At 46.0% G+C, this 17,955-nt stretch overlaps 1 protein-coding gene across 4 annotated transcripts in view; it reads left to right on the top strand.

Moving 5' to 3' along the window:
- The window catches only part of LOC109921827 (cAMP-specific 3',5'-cyclic phosphodiesterase 4C-like), a 271,818-nt gene that overhangs the window by 207,199 nt on the left and 46,664 nt on the right, over positions 1-17,955 (top strand). For 3 of the 4 annotated variants that reach the window (XM_048614247.1, XM_048614250.1, XM_048614249.1), the window contains 2 exons: positions 12,433-12,624; positions 13,174-13,254. In XM_048614247.1, coding sequence (XP_048470204.1) covers positions 12,433-12,624; positions 13,174-13,254 — 273 coding nt within the window. The remainder of the gene's footprint in view (positions 1-12,432; positions 12,625-13,173; positions 13,255-17,955) is intronic. The other variant, XM_048614248.1, reaches the window with a different exon arrangement.

Here is a 17,955-nt window from a genome sequence, read left to right as displayed (position 1 = left end):
TGAAGAAGGTCTAGGCCCGAAACGTCAGCCTTCCTGCTCCTCTGATGCTGCTCGGCCTGCTGTGTTCATCCAGCTCTACACCTTGTTATCTCAGATTCTCCAGCATCTGCAGTTCCTACTATCTCTCAACTACAAGGGGTGTCCATGATTTACAAACACCCATACTTACGAACACTTGTATTTCAGAATGCTGATGGTTTGATTTGATTTATTGTTGTCACGTGTACCTAAGTACAGTGAAAAGCTTTGTTTAGCGAGCAGTACAAACAAGCATTTACAGATCATAGATAACACAGTGTGGAGCTGGAGGAACACTGTTATCTCTGACTCCAGCATCGGCAGTTCTTACTATCTCCATGCAGATCTTAGGGTGTTTAGATGGAGCAAGGCATACAAGGTTACAGCTGCACAGGAGGTATGTGAAAGCAAGACCAACATTAGATTTGAAGTTAGAGAGGTCCATTCAGAAGTCTAATAACAGCAGGGAGGAAGCTGTTGTTGAACATGTTGGTGTGTGTTCAAGCTTCTGTATCTTCTGCCTGATGGAAAAGGTTTGGAAGAAAGTATTACCAGGGTGGGAGGGGTCTTTGGTTTTGGCAACCTTTCCGTGCCAACTTACAAATGCGATCCCGTACAGGGGTGTGATATAAACGTTTCCTATATTTACAAACGGCTGCTTTACATTGTCCTACACTGTGTTCCAACTTGTGTACAAATCCAAAACCAGAGGGCAGAGATTTAAGGTGAGAGGGGAAAGATATAAAAGGGACCGAGGGAGCAACTTTTTCACGCAGAGGGTGGTGCATGCAGGTAGTTCTGCTATAAGGTGTGTATCATTAATGCGAATTGGATGTAATGTGGTTGATGAATAGTGGATGCTGTTTGGATAACGTGAACTTTCTACTGTACAGTATAGCGATTTTCTACTGCGATTTCCCTATAATGCAGGTTTCTATAGCACGAGGTCACACAAAAATGAAACTATGGCGTTATAGGAGAAGTACCTGTATATGGAATGAGCTGCCAGAGGAAGTGGTGGAGGCTGGTACAATGACAACATTTAAAACGCATCTGGGATGGGTATATGAATAGGAAGGGTTTAGAGGGATATGGGCCAAATGCTGGCAAGCGGGACTAGAATTGTATAGGATATCTGGTTGGTATGGATGAGTTGAACCGAAGGGTCTGTTTCCGTGCTGTATGTCTCTCTGACTCTAAATCGCCTTGTGAACAGTCTCTGGAACAATCCTGTTCACAGCCTGGATTTACATTGACAGAAGCTAGGGAGGAGATGGCAGAGGCATCATTGCATAGACATATAACAAACCTGATTAGGGAAGGGAATTGTACCAGAGCACTGGCAGACAGCTAATGTTATTCCTGTAATTTTTAAAAAAAAATGAAGTAGGAAAATCCCAGGAAACTTTAGACCAATCAACTTAATGTCTGTGGTAGGAAAGATTACAGAAGCTTTACTCAAAGCATTGCTTGGTGACACAGAACCTAAACGTTAAAGTCGGATCTTTTCATCTTGCACTCATCATGCAAGAAAAACAACTTAGAAAGAAAATAACAATTTATACGACGTGAGATGAGGGTATTAATTGGTTGGGAAATAGTTGAGATAGAGAGGCACCAGCTACTGCTGACTGTCTCTGTGAACTGGTAGGCTTCAAAGTCAACATCATCGCTGGTGGTTTCTCACAGACGAGGATGACTGTCTTCCACTCTCAGGGTGAGTCTGTAGGTGGCTGTACAGACCAATGCTACTGCAGGCTCTGTTACTGTTGGGGCAGAAGGTGGTCACAGGAAGGGGTGAGTGGGACATTGGTGTGGCAGCGCTGTTTTCGCATGGCTTCCACTTTTTCCTGGAGGCAAGTCTCGAGGCACATGTCACCTTCCCAGATGCTCCTGCTCCACTTTGGACAGTCTTGGGCCAGTGATTCCCAGGTGTCTGTGGGAATGCTGCACTTCACCAGTGAGCCCTTGAGGGTATCACTGAAACGCTTCCTCTGTCCACCTGGGACTCGCCTGCTGTTTCGAAGCTGGGAGTAGAGCACCTCCTTGGGGAGTCTCATGCCAGTCATGCGGACAGTATGCCCAGCCCATTGTAGCAGATTAAGGGTGATTAGTGCCTCTATGCTGGGGATGTTGGCCTGGTCAAGGACACTGGTGTTGGTGCATCTGTCTTCCCAGTAGGTTCTCAGTATCTTGCACAGACAGCATTGGGGGTACTTCTCCAGTGTCTTGAGGTGTTGGCTGTAGACAGTCCACATCTCAGAGCCATATAGGAGGGAGGGAACCACCATAACTCTGTCTACCATGATCTTGGTGTTGGATCAATTCAAAGCAGACAAGCCGACTCTGAATGGTTAAGGTATTGCAGTGAGGATTCAGTAGGGATTGGCTGAATCTATAGCCTTTCTTTTCAGTATAATTAGTGCACCTTTAACAGTTCCTGCAGCGTCTCCATGCCAACCGTAGTCCAGCCAATCAGCATTCTGGTCTCATGCAGGATTGATTGTACTTCCTGAAGTTGGTTTTCTAGCATTTCAATCCTGATGCGTATGAGGTAAAAGAAAATTTAGACTTTACACCTCTTTCCAGCAACGTTTACCCAAAGGTGCAACACCTAGAAACTGAAAATATAATAAAGTGGATTTGAAATCGGTAGGCCATGTTTCAGTAACCTATGTGAGAGCAGAAAGGATAGAGAAGGGTAACTTTTTTTGTTGGATGTGGGCGCCCCATCCCTATCTGCCCTGAAGGCAACCAGAAGTCACCCGCATGTGACGCTAGACAACATGTAGGCCAGACCAGGTGAGGATGGCAGATTTCCTTCCCTGAAGGACATTAGTGAACTGGATGGGTTTTTACAGCAATCCTCAATGCTTACATGGCTTTTAATTCCAGATTATTATTGAATTAAAATTTCACCATTTGCCATGGTGAGAATTTGAGCATATATCTCTAAAGCCTTAGCTTGGGGTTGTGGATCAGTGACATTACCACCGCACCAGCCCCTCCACTAATCATAGTAATATAGTCAGTCTAAAGCATTTGGATTTTCAAAGACCCCTGATAAGGTGCCACCTATTAGCGTCATGCCAACTGTCAGTGCAAATTGGATTAGAAGACAAATTACAGAATGGGCAGCAAATAGATTACAAAACCTGATGGTACCGAGACAAAAACAAGAAGTGCTGGAGAAACTGAGCAGGTCTGTGGGGAGAGAAAGCAGTTAACGTTTCAGGTCCAGTGACCTTTCTCCCAAGTTGCAGCACAGATGAGTGTGAGGGGGTTCATTTTGTTAGCCAGAATAAAGGGGACACAATCTCCTTGGAAAATAAGAATCAAAATATTATCAAAGCTTGAGAAGGCCTCAAGGTCAGGAGGCACAAGTCACTACAAGGACCAACGTAAGTCAGTGAGACTGTAAAACACGGCACGGTGATTCAGTGGTTAACACTGCTGCCTCGCAGCCCCAGAGCCTTGGGTTCGATTCCAGCCTCGGGCGACTGTCTGTGTGGAGTTTGCATGTTCTCCCCGTGTCTGCGTGGGTTTCCTCCCACAGTCCAAAGATGTGCAGGTTAGGTGGATTGACCATGGGAAATGCAGGGTTATAGGGATAGGGTGGGGGGTGGGGGGTTGAGTCTAGGTGGGATGCTTGTCGGAGAGTCTGTGTGAACTTGTTGGACCGAGTGGCCTGTTTCCACACTGTAGGGTTTCTATAAAAAAAGAAACAGTGATGGCATTAATTCCAAGAGAGTGAGAGAATCGAAAGAGAAACTACATTACAATTGTATTGACATTTGAATAGACCATAAATGGAATAGTGCCATCAGTTCTGGTCTCCACATTTAGTCAAAAAAAGGTATTAAAGCACCGGAGAATATACTAAAACAAATTTCCAAAGGTAATTCCAGACTGTGAGGTTATAAGTTTTGGTCACATTAAACAGGTTGTGGCACTTTGCTCTAGCAAAACCTGAATGGTGGCGTGATAATGGTTTTAAGGAATACAAAATGATAAGATTGACCATTTGAACAGGATAGGTAAGGAAGAATATATTTCTTGTGGGGAGATTTCCAAACTGGGACTCTTTTGTTGTAAGATGGTCACTATAGGTAAAATAATAAATAGATTAGAAATACAGGAGAAAATTCCTCACCCAGAAAGTTGTGAGAATGTGGGTCTCTTACGGGAAGTTGAATAAACACGAGGGAGAGGGGTTAAAGGACGATATGTTTGACTGAGATAGTGAAGGAAGGGAAGTAGCTCATGTCGAGCATAACTTCTTGCATAGAACAGTTTGGCAGAAAATGTGCAGTGTCTCTGATGTAATTCTATATAGTATCAATGTCCTCTTATTCTAGAGCCTTCTACCAGCCTGTTTCCACCTCTTCTGTCCCACCCAGAGATAATTTGAAACATCTTTATCAAAGGGATTGTGGCATTCCTAACAAATATCTTCATTGAAATGAGATACAACTGTCCTCTAATTTGTAACTGATTGCCAGTCTAGTTCCAGGACGCCACATGCCAATTTGTGTTAAAAGATTTTTATTCAATATCCAACCCCATTCTTTCCCAGCCCTGGGAGTGTTTAATGGAGACAATTTAGAGGGAGCTGTACTCTGTATCTAACCCCATACTGTACCTGTCTTGGGAGTGTTTGAAAGGGGACAGAGCACAGAGAAAACTTTACCCTGTGTCTAATCCTGTGCTGTCACTGTCCTGCAGGTGTTTGATGGAGGCAGTGTTGAGGGGCTTTACTTTCAGTTCAAATGAGTAGAGGGGGCTTTACTCTGCATCCAACTCTGCGTGTCCACGTCCTGGGATTGTTTGATGGAACAGTGTAGAGGGAGACAGTAAGGACTGCAGATGCTAGAAGCCAGAGTCTATAGGTGCGAGGCTGGAAAAGCACAGCAGGTCAGACAGTATCCGAGGAGCAGGGAAGTCAACGTTTTGGGCCAAAACCCTTTGTCAGGACTATGGAGAGGGAGGGGAGCCCAGAAATAAATAGAGGGAGGGTGTGGGGCTGGGGAAAGCGGTAGGAGGGATAGTGATAGGTGGATGCAGATAGGATGTTATTGTGATTGGTCATTGGGAAGGGTGGAGTGGGTACGTGAGTAGGAAAATGGACAGGTTAGGTTAGGTCAGGTCAGGGAGCTGAGGGGAGCTGATCATAAGTAGGGAGTTCCTGGAGCAAAGGGGAAAGAACAGAGTCAGAGTTGATGTAGGAGGAGATGAGCTTGGTGGGGCTGGAGAAGGCAGAGACAATAGGTCGACTGGGGTAGTTGGGTTTATGGGTTTTGGGTAGGAGATAGAAACGGGCAGTGCAGGGCTGAGGAACTCCCTACCTACAACCCATGCCCTCCACCTTTTCCAAAACTTCCAATTCCCCGGCCCCCAACACCTCATCTTCACCATGGACGCTTAGTCCCTGTACACCTATATCCCCCCCATGGAGGGCCTAAAAGCCCTCCGCTTCTTCCTCTCCCGTAGACCCACCCAGTCCCCCTCCACCAACACTCTCGTTTGCTTGGTGGAACTGGTCCTCACCCTCAACAATTTCTCCTTTGAGTCTTCCCACTTCCTACAAACCAAAGGGGTGGTCGTGGGCACCCGCATGGGCCCGAGCTATGCTTGCCTCTTTGTAGGTTACGTGGAACAGACCCTCTTCTGCTGCTACACCGGCCCTATACCCCATCTATTCCTCCGCTACATTGAACTGCTTCGGCGTGGCCTCGTGCTCCCGTGAGGAGCTTAAACAGTTCATCAGCTTCACCAACACCTTTCACCACACCCTCAAATTCAGCTGGACCATTTCTGACACCTCCCTCCCCTTCATGGACCTCTCCGTCCCCATCTTTGGAAACCACTCACCACCAACATCCATTTCAAACCCACTGACTCCCACAACTACCTCGACTACATCTCCTCTCACCCACTGTCCTGCAAAAATTCTATCCCCTGTTGCCAAGTCCTCCGCCTCCGCTGCATCTGCTCCCAGGATGAGGCATTCTACTCCAGGACTTCCTAGACATCCTCTTACTTTTGGGACTGTAGTTTCCCCTCCTCTGTTATTAAGGATGATCTCAACTGTATCTCCCCCATTTCTCACGTTTCTGCCCTCAAACCCCCTTCCCCCAATAACAATAAGATTAGAGACACCTTAGTCCTCACGTACCACTCCACCAACCTCCAAATACAATGCATCATCCTCCGACATTTCTGTCACCTACAATCAGACCCCACCACCAAAACGGTATTTCCCTCCCCATCCCTGTCTGCGTTCCACAGAGACCGTTCACTCCGCGACTCCCTCGTCAGCTCCACACTCCCCACGAACCCCTCCATCACACCCGGCACCTTTCCCTGCAACCGCAGGAGGTGCTACACCTACCCCTACCCCTACCCCCTCACCTCCGTCCCAGGCCCCAAACAATCCTTCCAAATCCGACAGAGATTCACCTGCATTTCATCTAATCTGATCTACTGTATCCGTTGCTCCCGATGTGGTCCCCTCTATATCAGGGAGACCAAACGCAGACTCGGGGACCGGTTCATGGAGCATCTGCGCTCTGCCCAACACCGACCAACCCGACCTTCCGGTTACCATCCACTTAACTCCCCCTCTCCCTCCCACTCCCCTGGTGACATGTCCATCCTTGTTCCCTTCCACTGTCACAGTGAGACCAAAAATAAACTGGAGGAACAACACCTTGTATTTCACTTTGGGAGCTTACAGCCCAATGGCCTCAATACTGACTTTACCAGCTTCAGAATCCCTCCACCCCCAGCGTTATCCCATGTCCAACCCTCTGCCTCCTCCTTTCCTAACCTGTCCGTCTTCCTACTCACCTATCCACAATAACCTCCCACCTGCATCCACCTATAACCATCCCACCCACCGTCCCCCCAGCCCCACACCCCTCCCTCTATCTGTTTCTGGGCTGCCCTCCCCCTCCCCAGTCCTGACAAAGGACTTAGACCTGAAATGTTGACTTTCCTGCACCTCGGATGCTGTCTGACCTGCTGTGCTTTCACAGTGTAGAGGGAGCTTTATTTTCATTTCAAAAGAGCAGGGGGAGTAGAAAACGATCAAACTTGGGAGGCCAAGGAGGCTGTCAGGAGGGCGGTGTTCTGTCCAATTTAGCGAGCATGACGCAGTAGTTTAGAAAGAGTTTATATTTGAACAGTTTAATTTTGCCCTGCCCTAGCATGAGTGAATGGTATCAAGTGGTTATAAACTGTGAGCAAACTGTCTGGAGGATTAACAAGGAAGTACAGTACTGTCATTAGTGAACGCTGTGTCAGTCTGTCTCCTTGGAGACGGTGTGCACGCAGACAGATGCTGTTAGTGACGTCAATCGCCACCGTTTGAACATGAACAGCCAATGTTGATAGGGGAGGGTGAGAGTCTGTGCCACCCATCAGTGGAACTGTGACATCTTAAACACATCTGCTGTTACAATCTGCCTGACTGTAACTTACAATTTCTTTCTTATTCTTTCTCCGGAAGCTGTAGTATTCTGTTGTTGAGGTTTTGATGGATCTCTGGTGTGGCATGTGTTCTTTTTTTTTTCCCCTTTATTCACTCACGGGATGAGGGTGTCGCTGGCTAGGCCAGCATTTATTGCCCAGAAGACAGTTACAAGTCAACCACATTGCTGTGGGTCTGGACTCACATGTAGGCCAGACCAGGTAAGGATGGCAGTTTCCATCCCTAAAGGACATCAGTGAACCAGGTGGATTTTTCCAACAATCAGCAATGGATTCATGGTCATCATTAGATTCTTAATTCCAGATATTTTACTGAATTCAAATTCCACCATCTGCTGTGGCGAGATTCGAACCCAGGTCCCCAGAACATTATCTGAGTCTATGGATTAACGGTCCAGCGATTAATACCACTAGGCCATCACCTCCCTCTTCTTTGTAAGCTGCTGTTTGTCCCTTGCAAACTGTCAATAGTCTGGTGTGCTATTTGACTGTGGAGGGAATCGCATCTGCTTCTTCAGTCTCTGAATATCACAGAACCCCTACGGTATGGAAGCAAGCCATTCGACCCATCAAGTCCACACCGAGCATTCAAACAGCATCCCACCCTAACCCTGTAACCCTGCATTTCCCATGGCCAATCCACCTTCTCCAGTACATGTTTGGGCTGTGGGTGGAAACTGGAGGAAACCCACACAGACACGGAGAGAATGTGCAAACTCCACACACATCATCTGGAATCCGGAATTGAACTCTGGTCCTTAGTGCTGTGAGGTAACGGTGCTAGCCACTGTGCTGCCCCTAAACACGATTGAACAATGGAGTTCTGGCTACTGCCCCCCTCCCTCACTAACCTCAGGGCAATGAGGTGAACTGCGTTATATCTCACTGTCAGATAGGTTCCATCGCATAGACCTTACTGCCTCATGAGCCTGACTCATTCCTTAATTACCGTCTCCTGCTCTCTATGCCCTCATTCCGATGTAATATACCCCCTTCAACTCCATGTTATCATATAATCATGTGAAATCCCAAAGGCTTTATACCTATTGTCTATATAAATGTTAGTCTATTATGGTATTGTTTGTTAATCTGTATCCAACATTTCAATTTCCCAACAATTCACCAGGATGTTGCTTGGGATGGAGTATTTCAGCTATGAAGAGAGGCTGGACACACTCAGATTGTTTCCTTTGGAGTTGAGAAGGTTGAGGTGTATAAGATTGAGCGGCTAGGACAGGGTGGAGAGAAAGCAGCTGTTCCCCTTGGCTGGAAGGTCGAGAACAAGGGGGCACCTTTAAAAGTGAAAGGCAGGAGGTTTAGAGGGAATTTGAGGAAAAGCCTTTTCGCTCAGAGGGTGGTGGGGGTCTGGAATGCACTGCCTGGGAAGGTGATTGGGGTGGGAAACCTCACAACCTTTTAAAAAATACATGAATGAGCCACTTGGAGTGTTGTAACATTCAGGGTCTAATGCAGGAAAGTGAGACTAGTGTAGGTGGTAGCGCGTTTTTGGTGATATGGATTCGATTGACCAAAGGGCCTCTTCCATATTGTATGGTTCTCTGAACTAACTCCACCACCAGCAACTTCCCCTCACCCGCCCTCCCCCCACCCCCCATTTGATCATGGCTGACCTTCTGACTCAATCCCAATCCAGCCGGCTCTCCAAACCACTTGATTTCCTCAGTGGTCCGAAATGTACCTCAGTCTTTGATATGTTCAACCACGAGAAGATCCAAGACTCTCAGAAGTCAAGAATTCTAAACATTTGTAATTCTGAGAGAAAAAAAGTTCCTCCTCATCTCAGTCTTAAATAATTGGGTCTATGTTCTGATGTTGGTCATTGCCCACCCAGGGGTGTCGGTGTCACCCTGCCAGATCCCTCCAGATCGTTGGGTGTTGGAATGAGATTGCGTCCCACTCTCCCTCCCTCCAGAAGGTGATCTTATCAAATGCCTTTTTGAAATCAAAGTACACTCCACCAACTGGTTACCCCATATCTACCCTGCAAGTTACTTCCTTAAATAAACTTTCACAAATTTATCAAATATAATTTTCCTGTTTGTAACACCATGTTGACTTTGTTGGATCGTATGTGACATTAGAATTGCATTGTTAAGCAATCTTTAACTGTATTCTAGCATTGTGGTGATAGTTCCAGAGTTTGAATCCCATGTGGAAGGTGGTAACATTTGAAGTCAACTGGGGAAAAAAAAATTGAAATTAAAAGGTTGTCGATTGTTATAGAAACCCATCTGGTTCACTACTGTCCTTTAGGGAAGGGAACTGCCATCCTTACCTGGTCTGGTCTGCATGTGACTCCGGAGCCACAGCAATGTGGTTGATTCTTAATTGCCCTCTGGGCAATTAGGGATGGGCAATAAATGCTGGCCTAGCCAGCGATGCCCTCATCCCGTGAACAAATACCAAAAAATGTTTACGATGGTGGTGGCAGGCTAACTGGAACAGGCAGGGGTTTAGAGTGTGGGTGAAACAGTTAGAAGAGGTGGCAGAGGTACAGAATGAACACCTTCCCATAATCAACCTGCTTCAAGCACTAAAGATGCTGTGGTTAAAATGTGACAGAGAGGAGGACTATGACAATTGGAAGGATTGCTAATCGATTTAAAGATCTAAGCTAAAGACAGAAAGTACAAAGGATGTTCTAAAAAAAGAGGCAAGAAGAGATCATGAGAATAGATAGTGGTGAATGTAAAAGGAAACACGTTCTTTCATGATTGTATAAAACGTAAAAGCATAAACAGAGGAAGCATAGGGTCAAGTTGTGTTGAGACAGAGTGCCTGGCTAGTCTGCTTGATGAATAAATCCATCTGCCTTCTCTAGAGAGCAGGGTGCTGCCAATACAGCAGGATAGGAGATGATGCTGGCAATATTGGATCAGATAAAAATAGATGAAGAACATGTGCATAAATGGTTGGCAGTGTTTAAAATAGAAAGATGGTCTGATCCAGGTGCCTTGCATCGTAAGTTCTAGAGTCATTGAGACTTACAGCACAGAGGCAGACCTTTCGGTCCAACTAGTCCATGTTGACCAGATGTCCTAAATAAATCTAGTCCTATTTTGCCAGCATTTGACCCATACCCCTCTAAACCCTTTCTATTCAAGTACCCATCCAGATGCCTTTTAAATGTTGTAATTGTACCAGCCTCCACCACTTCCTCTGGCAGCTCATTCCATACGTGCACTACCCTCTGTGTGAATAAGTTTCCCCTTAGGTCCCTTTTAAATCTTTCCCCTCTTACCTTAACTCACGCCCTCTAGTTTTGGACTCCCAAACCCCATGGAAAAGACCTTGACTATTTACCCTATCCATGCTCCTCATGATTTTATAAACCTCTATAAGGTCACCCCTCAGCCTTCAACTCTCCAAGGAAAATAGCCCCAACCTATTCAGCCTCTCCCTACAACTCAAACCCTCCAACCCTGGCAACATCCTTGTAAATCTTTTCTGAACCCTTTCAAGTTTCACAACAACCTTACTAATGCAGGGTTGTCAAAGAATTTCATTTAAATTCTTTGGAAAATGTGTTTCCTATTTCACTCCGAACAGCCTGAACTCACTAATTTTCAACACCTTCTAGGGAAGGTGCTTGTATTGTGGTAATGTCACGGCATTAGTAACCCAGAGGCCTCAGGTTAACCTTGGGGGACGTGGGTTCAAATCCCAACGTGGTGTTTGGAATTTAAATTCAATTAAAATAAAACCTGAATTGGAAGCAAGTCTCAGTGACTGTGTTTATGAAACTGTCATCAATTGTTGTAAAAACCCATCTGGCTCACCGATATCCTTCAGGGAAGGAAATCTGCCATCCTTACCTGGTCTGGTCTACTTGTGACTTCAGACCCACAGCAATGGGGTTGACTCTTTAACTGCCCTCTGAAATAGCCCTAGCAAGCTACTTAGATCAAGGGGCAATTAGGAATGGGGAACAAATGTTAGCCCTGCCAGTGACTGTTACATCCCTGAACGAACACGGAAATAACCCTCTGTTAGTTGGGATACCATGGGAATTTGTGGGAACAATGTTAAGGAATTGGAGGGGGTACAGAGGAGATTAATCAGAATGGTAGTTTGCACAAAAATCTTTGGAAAGCGTTTATATGTATAAAATAACATGTATATCTACGGCACTCCTATTGTCATCAATCATCATGAGGTGCTTTGTAGCAGTGTTGCTATGCAAAGTGAGTACTGAGCCAAATTAAGCAAATGTGGGCCGGACTGTCAAAGTCTTGGTTAAGGTGAGGTTTTAAATAGTGTCTGAAAAGAGGGAAGCAAGGTGGCAAGGTTTATGGAGGGAATTTCCCAAAGCTTGGGACGTCGGCACTGCCACCAAGGTGGTAAACTGGGCAGGCGGGACTAATTTAGTTTGGGATTATGGTCAGCATGGACTGGTTGGACCGAAGGGTCTGTTTCCAAGCTGGATGACATGATCCAAGTGTGAGAGACTAGAATTGGAAGAGTGCAGACGTTGGGTGTTGTGGGACTGGAGCAGGTTATAAGGAAAGATAGGCCATGGAAGAATGAGAAGCCATTGAGTACACTTAAGGTTCTTGATTATCAAGGGGATCAAGGGTTACGGGGAGAAAGCGGGAGAATGGGGTTGAGGAACTTAGCAGCCATGATTGAATGGCAAAGCAGACTCGATGGGCCGAATGGCTAAATTTCTGCTCCTGTGTCTTATGGAGAAAGCAATGGGTGAGAATTTTAAAATTAAGGTGTGTTCCACTTCTGTGGGCTAGTATCGGTTATGGATTTTGGGGGTGAATGGCACTCGGTGTAAATGATGTACAGAACTTCCCATTGACTCCTCAGGCACTGACACCGCTCACCTCGATGAGGTTAGAATTGAGCTGAGGTATCTGCTCCACACTCACTCCCCTGTCATTCCTTCCCGAGCAGCTTCGACGTTGAGAATGGCCTGTCTCCTGGACGCAGCCCACTTGATCCTCAGACCAGCCCCAGCTCGGGGCTTGTGCTACAAGCGAACTTCAGCCACGGTCAGCGCCGGGAATCCTTCCTGTACCGTTCCGACAGCGACTACGACCTCTCCCCGAAGAATGTGTCCCGGAACTCCTCCATCGCCAGTGACATGTGAGTGATGTTCACTCTTACACCTTTCTGTGCGGTTAACGCTTGAATTGGTTTCCCCAAGTAGTGGGGGAGAGGTGAGGGGAATGCACGACGCTGTGTGAATGGTGATGGAGTTAGTGAGGCCCATTCCCACAGGGTGGAGGGAAGGAGCAGAAACTGGACGCTGACCATCAAAGTCAGGGATCCTGATAGGATTGCCAGTTCTTGGTGAGAGCGTCTTCCTGGAGGTTTCGTCATGACTTCCTGCCTCCAATTGCCCCACCCTCAGATTCCGACCTTTGTTCCGTCCTTTTGGCGCTCCCCCCGCCATCCCCAACAAAGGCATTTAACTGAAGCAAATGAGAGAATATTTTTTGGTGAGGCCTGATGGGTTTTCTCCTGGATGTTGCACATCGCAGGATTGAAGATGCCAATCTCCAAATTCTGGAGGCCCAGGCCATCCCAGGCTGTTGATTAGTAGGAAATGCGGCACGGTCGATGGGAAGAGATAGGAATTAACTGAATGTCTTGAAATGATCTTTGTCCTCTCCTCTGATGGCCGGTTACCAGGAGTATCTATCTCAAGGCTCACCCAAGATCTGCCCTAGCTTCCCGGTTCTCCGAGCCGGTCCTTGCCCTGACGATGGGAAAGTAAGTGAAATTGGTTACTTGGACACCAGTCTGTCCACCTTTATCACAATCTACTAACCATGAGGTGAAACTGCCCAGAGTATCGGTGTGTGAGACCAGGGGTGAGACTGCAAGGTAATATTCGACACCCATTGGAGCTGTTTTTGGGATAATGTGCCCAGAGGTTAGAGTAACACTACAGTCAACACTGGTATTCCATGGTGGACACACCATTCATGTTAGACACACAGCATGTCATGCAGAACACATGATACTCCATAGACACAAGATACTTTGAACCTGACAGACACCCAGCACATTCCATGTTAACCCAACGATTCATTCAGCAGTGAGAGGTTATCGAGTAAACATTCAGCCAGTAGTATGGGTGTCCCTCTCCTGTATCCTGTCTCATGCTGTACACTTGATAGACACGTGGACTGTCTGGAATCAGACATGCTGTCTCCCATTGTTAGATACTCAGCACGTCAGTATGGCCCGTTCCCACAGGCTACCCCAGCAATCCTGGTATAAAGTCCTTAAAAAAAAAAAAAAAACAAAACTGATAGGACACTTGGGTGAAGTTGGCTTTGGACTGATGAGTCTATGGCCTTCTTTACAGCCTGCCCAATTTTCCTGCCCATTGACTTTGGCCTCAAATGCACACAGATTTAAAATGGGAAACATGCAGATCCCTCGTTCCAATGAGGTGGCTGACATTTCACACTCCCCTCAGCTCCACACACCAAGATGTCAGAAGATACTCATTCGGGCTGGTTTGATATCACTCCTGTCACCAAGCTGCTTCTATCCGCTCACCCTAACACAGCGGAGCCCCTACCCTCACACGCCTCCTTACCCCATCACACACCCGCTTGCCCCCTCACACACCCCTTGCTGTTACACACCCCATACCCTCCCTGAAATTTTCTCCCCCACCCCACATCCCTTCCACCATCACCCCACTTCGTGAATTATCGTTATTTACGGAATAAGACAAGAAGGATTGTTGCAAAATTTCTGTCCTACTGGAAAATGGAACAAGCCTCAGCTCCCTAATGGTTTATAAACCTATTGGTGCAGAAATGTTTCTGGGTGATTTATTAGTTGGTTGTCAGCCTTGTTAAGGAATTGTGTCTTGTGTGAGGTTTGCTTCTGGCCTGGTTTTATTGAGACTATTGGACAGTCTCCCAGCGTGTGAGAGAGGGTGGGTCTATCCCAGCAACTGACTGCACTGCAGTGTGATACTGAGCCATAGGGACCAGGCTGGTCTCTCAAACAATCATTGTAAAGGCATTGCAATTGGCTTCAGTGCCAATGGGCTAGGCAATAGAATAACCCAGAAACCCTCTTGGCACCGTGCCACCAATCCCAGGGTGCTGTGTCTCTTGTAGGATTGTAAACTGAACAACAATCAGAGCCTGGGGAAAAAAACAGAAAATGCTGGGAGTGCTCAGCAAATCGGAGATCTGGGGAAAGGACAAACGGAGTTAACATTTCAGGGTGATGATTTCTCATCGGTTTATCTGACGAAGGATCACAGACCTGACACCATCTCTCCCTGGATGCTGCCTGACCTGAGTATTCCCAGCATTTCCAGGTTTTATTTCAGATTTCCAGCACCCCCTTTATGTTGCTTCTGCCAGTATCTCTTAGAATTTGCAATTAGACCAGGGCTCCCCAAAGTGAGGGGGAGTCGGGAACCTCATTGGGGTTACAAGCTGAAACTTGGGGAGTTTTGCGATTCAAGTCAGCGATGCTGGCCACTGAGCTCTGTCCACACCATAACAGCTCCGTCAGCACCCACAGGCCTCACAACAATTCTCAAGCCTCGAACTGGGGTCACAAAGGAAAAACATTTAGGATTGGCATATTGGACAGCATGGTGCCTCACAGCACCAGGGACCTGGTTTCAATTCCACCCTCTGGCGACTCTCTGTGTGGAGTTTGCACATTCTCCCCATGTCTGTGTGGGTTTCCTCTGGGGTGCTCTGGTTTCCTCCCACAGTCCAAAGATGTGCAGATTAGGGTGGATTGGCCATGCTAAATTACCCATAGTGTCCAGGGATGTACAGTCTACGTGGATTAGCCATTGGAAATGCAGGGTTACAGGGATAGGGTAGGGAGGTGGGTCTGGGTGGGATGCTCCTCAGATGGTTGGTGTAGATTTGATGGGCCGAATGCATATAATTTGAGAATTATATGGGAACGTGTAGAACACATGCATGAGAAAACGTGGTAGAACTCGTTGCAATTGCAGTTACACACACCTTGAGGGAAAGAGCGTTTCTCTGCACTAGATCATCTTTGATTCCTTCTGTCAAACAGCGAACTCCTGAATCTGGATTGACCCCACTGACTTTCTCTAACTTTTGGTGAATGCTGATAATATTGGACCACTTACGACAGAATTTTCTTTTTAAATCAAATCCTTCTTTGTCCTTTCTGCTTCAGATGTTAATTTTTCTTTAAAGTTACACTTTTGGTCTTCTGATTGCATGGTACTTCCATGTTTAATTTTAACAAAATGTTGAATGTGCTAGAAATGGAGGAGAGAGAACTTTCGCAATGAGGAAATGATGTGACTAAAGAGAATAACGTTGCTGAGGCTTAAAAAAATCTTACATGGACCAAGTAGGAGAAGTCCAGAGTTTCAAACAGTCAGGAAATTAGGACCAGAGATTATTAGTTTAAATTAGCGATGAGTAAATTTGTAATAATTATTAGGCAGAAGTCGGTGAGTGAAAATGCTTTGGCATAAGTGGTAAAGTTATAAGGAGAGGCTGGATAGGCTGGGACATTTTCACTGGAGCCTAGGAGGTTGAGAGGTAACCTTATAGAGGTTTATAACATCATGAGGGGTATGGATAAGGTGAATGGCAGGTGGCTTTTTCCTAGGGTGGGGAATTTCAAAACTGGGGGCACATTTTTAAGGTGAGAGGCGAAACATTTTAAAAAGCCGTGAGAGGCAGTTTTTTTTAAACAGAGAATGATTCATGTATGAAATAAACTTCCAGAAGAAGTGGTGGATGCAGGTATAGTGACAACATTTAAAAGACATTTAGATAATTACGTGAATGAAAATGTTTGGAGAGATATGGGCCAAGTGGGTAGGATTACTTTAGTTTGGGATTATGGTCAGCAAGGACTGATTGGACCGAAGGGTCTGCCTATGTGCTAAAATGACTCTATGACTAAAATCTGGGATCATTCAAATACTGCAGGGGTGTTACGGAGAATAAGAGTTAGCTCTCAAGGATGAGGTTCAAAGGGACAAATTACATCTCTCTATCTCATGCCTTTCTGCAAGGATTTCAGGAACATAGGTACTTTTTATTCAAAGTCTTCTCCTGCTAGTCTCCTGTTACAATGACTGGCACACCCAGTGCATTTAACCAACGGCTTTTGCCCAACATTGACAACTGTGCCCTCAGCCCTCAACAAGTTGCCTGTATATAGCACCTTTGACATGATGTAAACATCCCAGGAGCGGTATCGGGTAAATTTGAACATTGAGGCACACCCAGGGATAGTAGAGCAGGAGACAAAATGCTTGGTCAATCCAGTAGGTTTTTGAGGAGTATCTTAAAGGAGGAGAGAGTGTTTAAGAGAAGGAGAGGTTCAGAGTAGGAATTTCAGAGATTAAGGCCCGGGCAGCTGAAGGTATGAATCACCAATGTGGAGCAATGCAAAACAAGGATCTAAAAGGAAGTCAGAATTAGAGGAGCAGGGATCTCAAAGTTGCAGGATTGGAGAAGGTTACACAGATGGGGACAGGTCAAGGAGGGATTTGAAACAGAAGAAAACCTAGATTTTGCTGGGCTGAGGAAAAATTCGTGTTAAATCAGATCCAAGCCAGTCAGTGAGACAAAAACTAAGACTCCTTTCTTTGTGGATCAAATTTATTAAGTACTCAGTCTTACAGCTCCTTCCACACTCCAGCCCCACCTGTTCCCTTTTTTTAAAATCAGTCTGTTTGGTCGTGTATCTCTATGGCCATCACATCGGAGGGGAACTTGAACTGGACCTTCTGGTCGGAGCTAACAACACTACCACTGCACTGTTACACCCCATTGTTCCCTTTTTGTATGTACCCAGACAGTTCATTAATTATGACCCACAATCCTCTACTTAACTACTCGCTATTGTAAACTATTCCTTTCCTCTCTTTGAATAAAACTTTTGAAGAGATAGAAACAATCATTGCATGGAACTAATTAAACTTTGTTTTTCATATTGCATATCATACAATGGTCCTTCCATATAGAGTCATAGAGCTGTACAGCATGGAAACAGACCCTTTGGTCCAACTCGTCCATGCCAACCAGATATCCCAAATAAACCTAGTCCCATTTGCCAGCATTTGGCCCATTTCCCTCTTAATCTTTCCCATTCATATACCCATCCAGATACCTTTTAAATGTTGTAATTGTACCAGCTTCCACCACTTCCTCTGGCAGCTCATTCCATACACACACCACCTTCTCCTTGAAAAAGTTGCCTCTTAGGTCCCTTTTAAATCTTTCCCCGCTCACCTTAAACCTATGCCCCTCTAGTTCTGGACTTCCTCCACCCTGAGGAAAAGACCTTGGCTGTTCACCCTATCCTTGCCCTTCATGATTTTATAAACCTCTATAAGGTCACCCCTCCGCCTCCAACGCTCCAGGGAAAATAGCCCCAGCCTATTCAGCCTCTCCCTACAGCTCAAACCCTCCAACCCTG

Source organism: Rhincodon typus, chromosome 29, assembly GCF_021869965.1.
Source record: "Rhincodon typus isolate 14 chromosome 29, sRhiTyp1.1, whole genome shotgun sequence".
NCBI lineage: Eukaryota > Metazoa > Chordata > Chondrichthyes > Orectolobiformes > Rhincodontidae > Rhincodon > Rhincodon typus.
Note: the sequence above shows the minus strand (reverse complement) of the source record. Positions and strands in the feature narration are given on the sequence as shown.